The sequence below is a fragment of the Amblyraja radiata genome, chromosome 29 (assembly GCF_010909765.2).
Source record: "Amblyraja radiata isolate CabotCenter1 chromosome 29, sAmbRad1.1.pri, whole genome shotgun sequence".
NCBI lineage: Eukaryota > Metazoa > Chordata > Chondrichthyes > Rajiformes > Rajidae > Amblyraja > Amblyraja radiata.
The window spans coordinates 4558330-4571259 of NC_045984.1; the positions used below are offsets into that span (position 1 = coordinate 4558330).

The following is a 12930-nucleotide window of genomic DNA, read 5'->3' on the forward strand; positions in this document are numbered from 1 at the left end:
CCTGCTATCCCACAGGGTTCTCCTTTGTACATTGCAGCTTGCAAGTATGAAGAAGGGTCCCGACCCATCCTATTTATCCAAAGATTCTGCCTGACCCTCCTGAGTAACTCCAGCACTTTGTGTCCATCTTTGCAGCTTTCAACACAATCCCACTATTTAATATTCTGATCTGTTTTAACACCTGATTGATTGATTGATTGATTGATTGATTGATTGATTGATTGATTGATTGATTGATTGATTGATTGATTGATTGATTGATTGATTGATTGATCAATAGATCATGTGATTGATCGATTGATCAATAGTTAGATTGGTCAATTGATTGATCGATTGATCAATTAATTGATTGTTTGATTAATTGATTGATTGATTGATTGATTGTTTCTTTATTGTTGATTGCTACTTTATTGATTGAGTGCAACTTTATTGTCACTTGTACTTGACACAGTGAAATTCTTAGTTTTGCATACAATACGCAAGTATGCAAATAGTCGCCGCGTAAAGGGTGCCGACAACGTTACAAAAGTATTCAATGAAGTCCCGATGGTTCTACTTCCTTCTCCCCCCACCATCCAACACCTTCATTCATAAAGGCGAAACGATAAAGGTACACATTAATATCCGCACATTCTCAAAGCAATGGCCGCTTATCCCCTTGGTTCGATTGGGATGTTTAGTCGCACAAGACAAATGTCACACAATCGGTGGATCTGATGTTGGCTGATAGATCAAAAAAAAAAATCAGAAATAATATCTGAAATAAAATAATTATGCTTTGACAGTTAGGAAACAAGACATCTTAAAACTCAGCTGAACAGCCGAACCTCGTAATAATCGGAGAATACAACACAGTTACTTGTCAGCCAAGCCTTGTTGTACTCCATTATTAGAAATGGTTGATAAAGAAAGAGCAAAAAGATTATTATAAATCTAATCAATACGATTAGATTGATGCAAGTACGACCAGGATTATTGCTTTATTATCTTGAGAGGGATCAAGGAATTATAGTTCTCTTGGTGTTTAAATTGTGCCATAAAAATCACACATATTAATGATAAACACGGCTCATTTTCGATCCCACCAATCGACCCCTTTTGGTTTCTCATTCATAATTTGTATCTTGGATTTAACGTCTAACTTGGTGGCTTTTTCAAAGGTGAGCAATAAACCTGGGCGTGCCATGCAGAGGAGAGGCGTATGGGGAAATGGAAGGAGGGGAGGGGGGGGGAGGGGGTCACGGGTGAAGGGAAGATGAGGCACTGTGATATTACTGACCTGAAGCTTCAACTGAACTGTTGTTTACATCGAAATCACCTTCATTCAAGCCTACTGCTTCCATACAACTGTCTAAGACAGAAATAGAAACAGTAGCTGTGTGTCAGTGTGAGGGTGATTTTCAGAGCATAGGGTTAATGAGCAGAGGGATCCTGTTTACAAGTCCCCCCGTTACTGAAGAAAACTACAGCCTTTCGAAAAAAAAAGTTTTAAAAAAAAACATGAGGGGAAAAAGTATTATACGTTTCCCAATGTAATGGTGGAAATAACTAGCACCTAATGGACACTCTCTTTTAATCATAAAACTGTAGGGTTGCGTGAGGTTCCTCTGGTTTTAATTTTGAGATCCTGAACACATCAGGCTCTGCCTTAAGCAACACTGCGAGGCCTAACTAATATCATCTCCTTAAACGTGGGCTTAAAGTGTTGTGAAACCTCCTTGTGAAACAGAGCTAGAAGCTAGCTGTTTACCTCTCTTTACAACTCGATGCTTATGTCAAGCCTGTCCTGTAGCTGAATCTGTCCCTAGAGTCCTCCTGTAGAAGCAGACCATCATCTAAATACCTGCCCTTGGAAAACCAATACCTGTACTAGAAACATAGAAAACAGGTGCAGGAGGAGGCTATTCGGCCCTTCGAGCCATTCATTGTGATCATGGCTGATCATCCCCAATCAATAACCCATTCCTGCCTTCTCCCCATATCCCTTGATTCCACTACCCCCGAGAGCTCTATCTAACTCTCTCTTAAATCCATCCAGTGATTTGCCCTCCACTGCCCTCTGTGGCAGGGAATTCCACAAATTCACAACTCTCTGGTGAAAAAGTTTTTTCTCACCTCAGTCTTAAATGGCCTCCCCTTTATTCTAAGACTGTGGCCCCTGGTTCTGGGCTCGCCCAACATTGGGAACATTTTTCCTGCATCGAGCCTGTCCAGTCCTTTTATAATTTTGAAGAAAATAGATACAAAGTGCTGGAGTAACTCAGTGGATCAGACTCAGGCAGCATCGCTGGAGAACATGGATAGGTGATGTTTCGGGTCAGGACCCTTCTTCCAGACGAGTCATAGGAGCATGAGTCATAGGAGCAGAATTAAACCATTTGGCCCATCGAATCTGAACTGCCATTCGATCATGGCTGATCTATTTTACCCTCTAAACCCCATTCTGCTGCCTTCTCCCCATAACTGACCTGAAACGTCACCTATGTGGGCTTTCTCCAGGTGCTCCGCTTTCCTCCCACACTCCAAAGACATACAGGGTTGTAGTTTAATTGGCTTTGGTAAATTGTGAAAACAAAATTGCCCCTAGTGTGTATTGGTTAATGTATGGGGTGATCGGTGGTCAGTGCGGACTCAGTGGGCCGAAGGGCCTATTTCCGTGCTGTATCTTTAAAGTCTGTAGTCTATCCATGTTCTCCAAGGATGCTGCCTGACCACTGAGTTACTCCAGCACTTTGTGTCTCCTTTCTCTTAAGCTAGCACCTGCAGTTCCTTGTTTCTACCTGTTGCATTTGCAGTTTATTTTAATCCCTAAAGGTAACCTAATATAGTAACCAATAATTGCTGATCTTCATTTTTGTATTCCCTTCCTCTGGCCCAATCGATATTTGAAGGAGTCAAGTTACTACCTATCTTACGCTCCCTCCTTAACTCCAGTGTCTAGGCTCAAGAAACCATTCAATCTTATCTTAACAATGCTTGACTGAGTCACTTCAACCAACTCTACTCGTTGGAGTTTAGAAGAATGAGGGGGGACCTCATTAAAACTTACCAAATAATGATTGGCCTGGATAGAGTGGATGTGGAGAGGATGTTTCCACTAGTGGGAGAGTCTAGGACCAAAGGTCATAGCCTCAGAATTAAAGAATGTTCCTTTAGGAAGGTGATGAGGAGGAATTTATTTAGTCAGAGGGTGGTGAATCTATGGAATTCATTGCCACAGAAGGCTGTGGAAGCCAAGTCAATGGATATTTTTAAGGCAGAGATAGATTCTTGATTAGTACGGGTGTCAAGGGTTATGAGGAGAATGGGGCTAGGAGGGAGAGATAGATCATCCATGATTGAATAGCAGAATAGACTCGATGGGCAGAATGGCCTAATTCTGCTTCTTACGCTTATGAACTTGAACTCCCGACCGAGATAGCTCAAAGGGGAGGCTTCTACATCTAATATCATCAGGGACCTTATATCCAAATATAACTACATGTTATGCAAGGTTATGGATGCCAAACAACAGTGTATTTGACGAGCTGCACATATCCCTGAATCAACTATTTTATGGTCACTATTTAGTGTAAACATCCCCCTAATCCTACTCTTGATAGCATTCAGGTCATCCATCACAGCTAACCTGATCAATTAACTGATCTTATTCTGGCACTACTGACATAAATAAAAAGGCCAGATAACATTTTGAATGGTTCTGATTAGTGCAGTTAAAGAGACTTAGTTACAGTCTGTTGAAGGGTCTTGACCCAAAACGTTGCCATCAGTCTAAAGAAGGGTCTCGACCCGAAACGTCACCTATCCCTTCTCTCTGTAGATGCTGCCTCACCCGCTGAGTTCCTCCAGCATTTTTGTCTACCTTAGTTACAGTCAGATTAGTTGTCTCATTGCAATCATCCTCATCCCTACGCAGTTTACACCATTCCCTGAACACTCCCTTTAGGAACCAATATACCAAATTCATCTAAAGGTCCATTACTCATCCGGTGTTGAAATCCTACCGTCTACCGAGCTCAGTCACTGCTCAAAAGGCCCAATTAAAAAGTCAATCTCATCACTTGGGTCCTACATTTTGAGAAGAGTCCACGCTAGTCTAATCTTCCATTTTATCCCGGCTCCACTCCACCCAAGGAGCTGTGTTATTGTTATAAAAGGCCAATTAAAAAAAAAAAAAATATTCGTAGCAACGTATTTAATCTGGCTTTAAAATCAAAGGAATTCAGCGAAGATGAAATAAAGTGAAAGAAAATGGCAGTAGAAACGGTGAGGGAAGAAAAAATTCTAGCACAATAATTATTTTGATCTTGCGCTACTTTGGCAACTGATTGGTTTAGTGACAATTACAGTGCATGCCTGAGTGGAACAAGGTAAAGTGAAGACAATGCTGCAGGCACACGCGACTTACTTGTTGGTCGGACATATACTTTTAGCTTTAAGCAGGGTTTCCCAATAATGTTAGGATGAGGAGATGCTGAAAAAGAAACAATGAGAGATGGTTAGTAGTGCTAATAAACAATTACGCTGGCCATTATAAATCATACTCCAGCAATGACGTTGCGATGACTGTAAGTATCTCCGTGCTTTAGGTGTGTAGTTTCACTCTGAGCCATTTTGTTGTCCAACTCACCTTTGAGACCGAAGAGAGGCACAAAATGCTGGAGTAACTCAGCGGGACAGGCAGCATCTCTGGAGAGAAGGAATGGGTGTTGCAAATTGGAGGAACAGCACCTCGTATTTTGCTTGGGCAGCTTACAACTCAGTGGTATGAGTATTGATTTTTCTAACTTCCCTTGCACTCCCTCTCCAACCCTCCCCCATCCTAGTTCTCCGACCTGATTAAATTTTACACTGCACGCCTGGTTGTCACCTTCCCCAGCTAACAACGATCTATCCCACATTTTACTTGAACTTCATCCACTTTGATCTTACATTTTCACACCTTCCATATCTCTTGTTTCCCTCTCCCCCGAACTCTCAGTCCGAAGAAGGGTCCCAACCCGAAACGTCACCCGTTCCTTCTATCCAGAGATGCTGCCTGAGTTACTCCAGCATTCTGGGTCTAAATTCATCTGCAGTTCCTTCCTTCACCTTTAAGACTTGCTTCATCAGATTGCCACATTGGTTGCTGAGAAGTTGAACTATTACTGGGGAGAAAGAGAGGGAGAGGCCACCTTACCTGCTGTCCACGGAGGATATAGCAGCGCTATCCATTATGAACTAGGGCATTATAGGTTCATTATAAAACACACAGCGATATTCATCATAGACCCACCGCATCAGTCATAGTGGAGCACAACCTTTATTCATTATTAGAGACCCACAGCACCATACATTATGGACCACATTCCTACCGAGTGCGCATCATTCTTTGTTCAACCTATAGCACCATTGATTAAGACCCACTGCGCTGTACATCCGATAACATCAATTATGTGAGACCCAGTGACATCATTCATTATGGTTCCCCTGGCACCGTTCATTACAGGCCCTATCGCACTTATTATTAGAGAGCCCGCTACACCATTCATTATAACCCTTCTGTATCCCTCATTGTAGAGTACACAGCATTGTTCATATACAAAGTGTTTAAGAAGGAACTGCAGATGCTGGAAAATCCAAAGTACACAAAAATGCTGGAGAAACTCAGCGGGTGCAGCAGCATCTATGGAGCGAAGGAAATAGGCAAAGTTTCGGCCCAAAACGTTGCCTATTTCCTTCGCTCCATAGATGCTGCTGCACCCGCTGAGTTTCTCCAGCATTTTTGTGTACCATTGTTCATATACACGCTGGCCTGCTCTCTATTGCACCATTCTCTAGACACCCCAATCCACCATTAGACCTGGGCGTCACGGTGGCGCAGCGGTAGAGTTGCTGCCTCACAGCGCCAGAGACCCAGGTTTGATCCTGTCCACAGGTGCTTTCTGTACGGAGTTCGTACGTCCTCGTGACCTGCGTGGGTTTTCCCTGGGTGCTCCGGTTTCCTCCCACATCTCAAAGACGAGAAGGTTTGTAGGTTAATTGGCTTTGGTAAACAAAGAAACATTGAAACATAGAAAATAGGTGCAGGAGTAGGCCATTCGGCCCTTCGAGCCTGCACCGCCATTCAATATGATCATGGCTGATCATCCAACTCGGTATCCTGTACCTGCCTTTTCTCCATACCCCCTGATCCCTTTAGCCACAAGGGCCACATCTAACTCCCTCTTAAATATAGCCAATGAACTGGCCTCAACTACCTTCTGTGGCGGAGAATTCCACAGATTCACCACTCTCTGTGTAAAAAATGATTTTCTCATCTCGGTCCTAAAAGACTTCCCCCTTATCCTTAAACTGTGACGCCTTGTTCTGGACTTCCCGAACATCGGGAATAATCTTCCTGCATCTAGCCTACCCAACCCCTTAAGAATGTTGTAAGTTTCTATAAGATCCCCCCTCAATCGTCTAAATTCTAGCGAGTACAAGCCGAGTCTATCCAGTCTTTCTTCATATGAAAGTCCTGACATCCCAGGAATCAGTCTGGTGATCCTTTTCTGTACTCCCTCTATGGCAAGAATGTCTTTCCTCAAATTGTAAAGTGTCCCGAGTGCGTGTAGGATAGTGTTACTGAGCAGCAATCGCTGGTCGGCACGGACTCGATGGGCCGAAGGGTCTGTTTCCGCGCTGTATCTCTAAACTAAACTAAAACTAAACCCCATAGCACCATGTCTTATAGACCATCCTTACTGATTGTACATCATTCACTGGGCACCTTATAGACTATTCACGCTCACAGCCCCTAATTATTATCAATTATAATTGATCCAATAACATCAGCTACTAGAAACACCCACCACGCCATGACATCATTACATTTCCCACTGTACCATTCATCACGTTCCCTAGAGCATTAATTAATAGACACCATACTTCACCATTCATTACAAACCACTCTGCCTCACTTGTAAGAAGGTATATGATATTAGGGTCAGCATGGTGGCACTGTTGCCTTACAGCGCCAGAGACGCCGGTTCGAACCTGACCACGGCTGCTGTCTTTACAGTGTTTGTACGTTCTCCCTGTGACCAAGTGGGTTTTCACCGGGAGCTTCGGTTTCCTTCCACATTCCAAAGAAGCACAGGTTTGTAGGTTAATTGGCTTGGCAAAATTGTGCATTGTCCCTAGTATGTGTAGGGCAGTGTTATAGTATAGGGATCGCTGGTCGGCACAGACTCGATGGGTCGAAGGGCCTCTTTTGGTGCTGTCTTACTAAACTAAAGTAAAGACACCCAACAGCACCAATTATTCGAGATACCATTGCCCCATTCATTAGAGAGTCCACTGCACCACACGTTAGAGACCACACTGCATCATTCCGTAAAAACGCCAAATAATTACACCCCTCCCGCCATCACTATTCATTATCAGATCTAAAACATAATTAATTATTGATCATACTGCACCAATCTTTATAGATCCCATAGAACCATGCATTATTGGCACGAGTAGTAAGGATGTTAAGGCTTAGGATCAGATTTATTATTTAGTTTAGTTCAGTTTAGTTTAGTTTGTTATTGTCACATGTACTGAGGTACTGTAAAAAGCTTTTGTTTGCGTGTTATCCAGTCAACACTACAGTGGGCGGCACGGTGGTGCAGCCGTCGAGTTTCTGCTCTTCAGCGCCAGAGACCCGGGTTCGATCCTGACTACGGGCGTTCTCTGTATTCAGTTTGTACGTTCTTCTCGTGACCTGCATGGGTTTTCTCCAGGAGCTCCGGTTTCATCACACACACTCCAAAGATGTACAGTTTTGTGGGTTAATCGGCTTGGTAAAATTTGTGAAATTGTCCCTAGTGTGTGCAGGATAGTGCTAGAGTGTGGGGCGCGGACTCAGTGGGCCAAAGGGCCTGTTTCCGAAACTGTACCTCTAAACTAAAGCAAACTAAACTATACCTGATTACAATCAAGCCATCCAGTGTACAGATACAGGATAAAGAGTTACATCATATAGTGTAACATAACGTCTGAGAAAGTCTGATTAAAGATAGTTCAAATGTCTCCAATGAGGTAGGGAACTGGGTTAGGACTACACTCCAGCTGATGACAGGACCGTTCAGTTGCCTGATAACAGCACAGAGATAGGATATACTGTGCGTTAACACAATCAAGCCAAGGGCAATAGATGGAGCAAAGGGCTCATTAAGCCGGAGAGAATGCAGAGAAGATTAACGAGGATGTTGTCAGGGCTCAACACTTTGAACGAGGGGGAGAGACTAGCCAGGCTAAGACATTCCTTGGAGCACAGGAACCGTAGGCATTGATCTTATAGAGGTGTATAGGATCATGGGGTGAATGCACAGAGTCTTTTACCCAGGTTAGGGGAAATCAAGAAACAGAGGACATAGGTTTCAGGAGAGAGAAGGTTGAATAGGAATGTGAGGGGCAACTTTTTCATACAGATTGTGGTGGGTGTATGGAACAAGCTGCCAGAGGAAGTAATTGAGGCAGGGACTATAATAGCATTTACAAGACGGATACATGGATGGGGAAGGTTTAGAGGGAAAAGTGGCCAAATGGGACTAGCCCAGATGGGGTATCATTGTCAGGTTGGAGGAGCTGGGCCAAAGGGCCTGTTTCCGTGCTGTATGTCTGTACGATCTAACAGTGCAATTCATGACAGACCTCACCTTGTAAACTGCACAGCACCACTATAGTCCCAGTAGTATTATTACTTACCACATCCAAGTTCTATTTACAGTACCATCCAAAATGGATCCCACAGCGCTGTTCCTGACTGCAATGCCGACCATACAACTCTGTGCCTCACAGTCCAGCACTGCTGTAAACTCACACACCCATGCAAAAACCCTTGGTTTTGGTTGAGTGAAAGGTTGGTGCTTAGTTTAGGCTGGTTTAAATCGAAGGTAGACACAAAATGCTGGAGTTATGCCCCTGTCCCACTTAGGAAACCTGAACGGAAACCTCTGGAGACTTTGCGCCCCACCCAAGGTTTCCGTGCAGTTCCCGGAGGTTTTTGTCAGTCTCTCTACCTGTACAGAGTTTTTTTCTCCCTGTGACCCACGTGGGTTTTCTCCTGGTGCTCCAGTTTCCTCCCACACTCCAAAGATGTACAGGGTTGTAGTTTGACTGGCCGGTAAAAACTGTAGGAAGTGCTAGTGTATAGGTGATAGCTGGTAGCTGCGGACTCGGTGGGCCGAAGGGCCTGTTTCTGCGCTGTATCTCTAAACTAAACTAAACTAAACTAGTCCTGCCTCAATGACTACAAACCCCCTAATGAACCCCCTCATTTACTTTCTACTAATTTCCATCTATGTTCTATTTTCCTGTCTTACTTTGATACAATAACCTCAGTTTATCTTATCTATACTATTTAATATTTTATGTAATTTGATGAGACATTCACCGAGAACATCTCTTTTCAAAATAATAGCTTTAATAATAGAACCATTGAAATATGAGCAACTAAAGATTGGAAACCTTAGTGTAATTGCTTATATTTATTAAATATTTAACATTCTAAATTACCCATTTCATAATTCCTCTCTTTAATTCTGGAATAGCTTCAAATAAAAATCTTTCTTCCATTTTTTTCCCCCCTCAATTTTATCCTCTCCATCGGTTGTGGTGCTGTTGGTGATGCTAGCTACCCCTCATCCCCCCCACTCCCCATTCCGTGCAGTAGAGTTGCTGCCTCACAGCGCCAGAGACTTGGGTTCGATCCTGACCACGGGGAGAGAGAGGAGAGAGAGGAGAGAGAGGAGAGAGAGGAGAGAGGAGAGAGGAGAGAGGAGAGAGAGGAGAGAGAGAGAGAGAGAGGAGAGAGAGGAGAGAGGAGAGAGGAGAGAGAGGAGAGAGAGAGAGAGAGAGAGAGAGAGAGAGAGAGAGAGAGAGAGAGAGAGAGAGAGAGAGAGAGAGAGAGAGAGAGAGAGAGAGAGAGAGAGAGAGAGAGAGAGAGAGAGAGAGAGAGAGAGAGAGAGAGAGAGAGAGAGAGAGAGAGAGAGAGAGAGAGTGCAGAGGGAGGAGGAGGGAGGAAGGGGGTAGAGAGAGGAGGGAGGGAGAGAGAGAGAGGGAGAGAGAGATCGAGGAAGAGAGAGAGTGTGGGAAAGAGAGAAAGAGAAAGAATGTGAGAGAGCTGGAGAGAGTGAGAGAGAGGGGGAGAGGGAGAGAGAAAGAGGAGGACAGAAAGGGGGTAGAGAGAGGAGGGGAAGGAGAGGAAGAGAGCGAGTGAAAAATGGAAAGGGAAAGAGAGAGAGTGAGGGAGGGATGGATGGAGAGAGAGATCCAGGAAGAGAGAGAGAGAGAGAGGGAGCTGGAGCTGTGGTGGCCATGATAAGATGATGTGTGAATTGACTGAATGGTAGAGCATGTTTGAAGGCCCCACTATCCTCCTCTAGCTTTCGCTTCTTACGTTCCAACCACAAACAATCAACGTCATCATTTTGAGAAAATAAGAATAAAACAAAAAAATATAAATTATTAAGAAGCAATTTAAAAAAAATGAAAAAGCAAAAAGAAAGCTGACCAATACCCTTCCAGTTAGGAATACCCCATTGTAAAGGGGATTGTAATCACCTGTAGGACTGGCCAAAGGTACAGGGACAAAGAGAGTTTTTGTTGCATGCCTATCCCTGATAGACTTCCCAGACATACATTGGGTCTGCATGTGGCTCGTTGTTGCATGTTAAGGAGAAACCAAATGTGTTAGAACAGCTAGAAGCCACGGGAAAGGGCCTGTCCCGCTGTACGAGGTAATTCAAGAGCTCTCCCGAGATAAAACAAAAATCAAACTCGTGGTAAGCACGTAGAATGTACGTAGCGGGTACGTCGGAGCTCGGGACGTCTCTTAGCGGCTCGTAACGCTAACGGCAGGTACTCGGGAAACACGGTAAGCTCGTGAAGATTTTTCAATATGTTGAAAAATGTCCACGAGTGCCCCGAGCACATACGAGCGGCTATTACCATAATTCTCCGAGTTCGAATCAGGGGAAACTCGGAAGAACTCTTGAATTAGCTCGAACAGTGGGACAGGCCCTTTAGTATAACTTTGCCCATTAGAACTGGTACAATAACATTTTGGACTTTCAGGCTTTAGACTTTAGAGAAACAGCGTGGAAACAGGTCCTTTGGCCCGCCATGTCCGCGGCGACCAGCGATCACCCCGTACACTACTTCCATCCCCCCGATTCTCAGTCTGGAGAAGGGTCTCGACCCGAAACGTCACCTATTTCTTTTCTCCAGAGATGCTGCCTGACCCGCTGATTTTTTGTGTCTCACTTCTATCCGACACATTAGGAGCAATTTACAGAAGGCAAGAATTTCATGGTCCTATCTGGGACACATGACAATAAACTCTCTTGATTTGACAATTCGCCTACAGACCTGATCGTCTTTGGAGTGTGGGGGGAAACCGGAGCACCCAGAGAAAACCCACGCGGTCACAGGGAGAACGTACAAACTCTGTATAGTCAGCACCCGTGGTTAGGATCGAAACCCAGGTCCCTGTCATTGTAAGGCAGCAACTCTACCGCTGCGCCACCGTGCCATCGACCCGGGGCCGATTACAGTCGTAGACTTAAAGGAGTAGGTGCAGATTTATTCTGAAGGAAATGTTAAATCTTAACCACCTTGGTAAAAACAGGTGGCATCTCGTTTCCCTCCTGGACACAATATGGATGGTCTTGGTGGTTTAAGGCAGAGCAGAAGTGAGACGGCTTGCATATTTATACAACGCTTTCGAATTGACAAGAGTCCAACGAAAAGGTCATGTAACAACGACCTTGGAAGCAGTGAGATGAAACTTGACGTGTTGCATTCACTGCGGCAAAGTGACATGGTGTACGGCTGGAAAGGGGTTAAAGTATTTGTGAATTCTGAAAGGATTTGGTGCAGATGTCAATCTCTGGCTAAACCGTGTGCATTGGACCTCAACAGGGGGAGAAAAAGGAGAAGGAACAAAGCAAGGCAAGAGTGCACTCATCCAGCGAGACCAGATGCATTTAGTTTTTGTCCTTCACGTTGCTTTGTAGTCGCTTGGGATGTCTGTAAGAACAGGTCTGATAGACACCGTCTTTGTCCAGAGATAAGGGAGTTGCTCTCTCTGTCTGGTTCTGGGGCAGTGCAGCACAATGTAGCTGGATGGAAATTCAGGTTCCTCTTACTGAATGAGGTTGGATGTCTTAAAGGCGTATGTATGCCCCTCGGAGGGCGTTCAACGTGAGCGATGTACTGGGGGGGGGGGGATCCACCAGCTGCTTTGTATTGTGGCCGCTGGCAGGACTTCTCCGTGTTCCCACAAACAAGATGCCCGTGAGAGCCATTTTGTTTCTCCCCTTTGACCAGAATGAACAACCGGAATGTCAAAGGTCAATCCCCTCTTCAAAGAGTTGCCGCTGATCGAACCGCGACGTTTCAAATTCATTCGACTCCCCAACTTTGCAGGGGCAGCGTTTACATGAGGAGCGGGTAGAGTGGGTCAACCACAGTCCATATCTGTGACACCAACTCTTTAGAAAAAAACAGGTTAATGTCTAAAACAATGTATATTGGGGCAGTGGATGCTATTCAAATATAGGTGAGACTTTATATACTTATAGCAACAGACTCTACTTTCATGATAGCCTTGTCTCCATCATGCTAACGTTTAACTATGGTCCAATTCAAACTTCTGTGAGCTGATTCTATACGTATTTAATGACAAGCTGAACAACGACTGTTTAGTTTAGTGATGCAGCGGAGAAACAGGCCCATCGCCTCACCGGGTCAACGCTGACCATCGATCACCTGTAAACTGGAGTCAAGGGCCTGTCCCACTTTCACGACCTAATTCACGACCTCTGCCGAGTTTGCCCTTGGCTCATACTCGCAGCATGGTCGTCACGAGGTTGTAGGTAGGTCGCAGCAGGTCGTGATGCTAGTCGTAGGTACTTGTGG

At 44.5% G+C, this 12930-nt stretch overlaps 1 protein-coding gene across 2 annotated transcripts in view; it reads right to left on the bottom strand.

Moving 5' to 3' along the window:
- efna2 (ephrin A2) overlaps positions 1 to 12930 on the bottom strand; it is a 419301-nt gene that overhangs the window by 8810 nt on the left and 397561 nt on the right. The window contains exons 3-4 of one of the 2 annotated variants that reach the window (XM_033046454.1): positions 4409 to 4474; positions 1280 to 1351 (exon numbers count right to left, since the gene is read on the bottom strand). In XM_033046454.1, the coding sequence (XP_032902345.1) occupies positions 1280 to 1351; positions 4409 to 4474 (138 nt within the window). The remainder of the gene's footprint in view (positions 1 to 1279; positions 1352 to 4408; positions 4475 to 12930) is intronic. The other variant, XM_033046455.1, reaches the window with a different exon arrangement.